The sequence below is a fragment of the Bison bison genome, unplaced genomic scaffold, assembly GCF_000754665.1.
Source record: "Bison bison bison isolate TAMUID 2011002044 unplaced genomic scaffold, Bison_UMD1.0 scf7180017864334, whole genome shotgun sequence".
Classification (NCBI taxonomy): Eukaryota; Metazoa; Chordata; class Mammalia; order Artiodactyla; family Bovidae; genus Bison; species Bison bison.
Window position 1 is genome coordinate 29182 of NW_011494906.1, and position 345 is coordinate 29526.

General features: G+C 56.2%; 1 protein-coding gene across 1 annotated transcript in view; it reads left to right on the forward strand.

Annotated features, from left to right (window-relative positions):
* The first annotated feature begins 71 nt into the window (after positions 1-71).
* LOC104998717 (HRAS-like suppressor 3) overlaps positions 72-345 on the forward strand; it is a 50860-nt gene continuing 50586 nt past the window's right edge. Inside the window, exon 1 of the mRNA XM_010854050.1 lies at positions 72-231. Within this exon, the coding sequence (XP_010852352.1) occupies positions 72-231 (160 nt within the window). The remainder of the gene's footprint in view (positions 232-345) is intronic.

Genomic DNA, 345 nt, shown 5'->3' on the forward strand with positions numbered 1-345 from the left:
TGTTGACTGCAGGTGATGAACAGAGGGAGCCTGCAGGCTGGACTGGAGCTCCTTGAGGGTCAGGTTCTAGAATGTTCCCTGCCAGGGCTCCCCTCTGCCTGTCTCTGGTTTTCCTGTCTCAGGCCAAGCGAAAACCGAGACTTGGAGACCTGACTGAGATTTCTGCCTCTGGCTATGAACACTGGGCCTTCTGTATGAGCAGGGTCTGTGTGAGCCATCTGGCTCCCTCAAGCAAGGACAGGTTCTCTGTTTAAGCCCCAGGGTTGAGGTGGAGAGGGGGAACAGTTGCACCATCATGCACTGGTTCTCCCTTCAGTGCCTGGCACAACAGGCACTCAAGGGCCA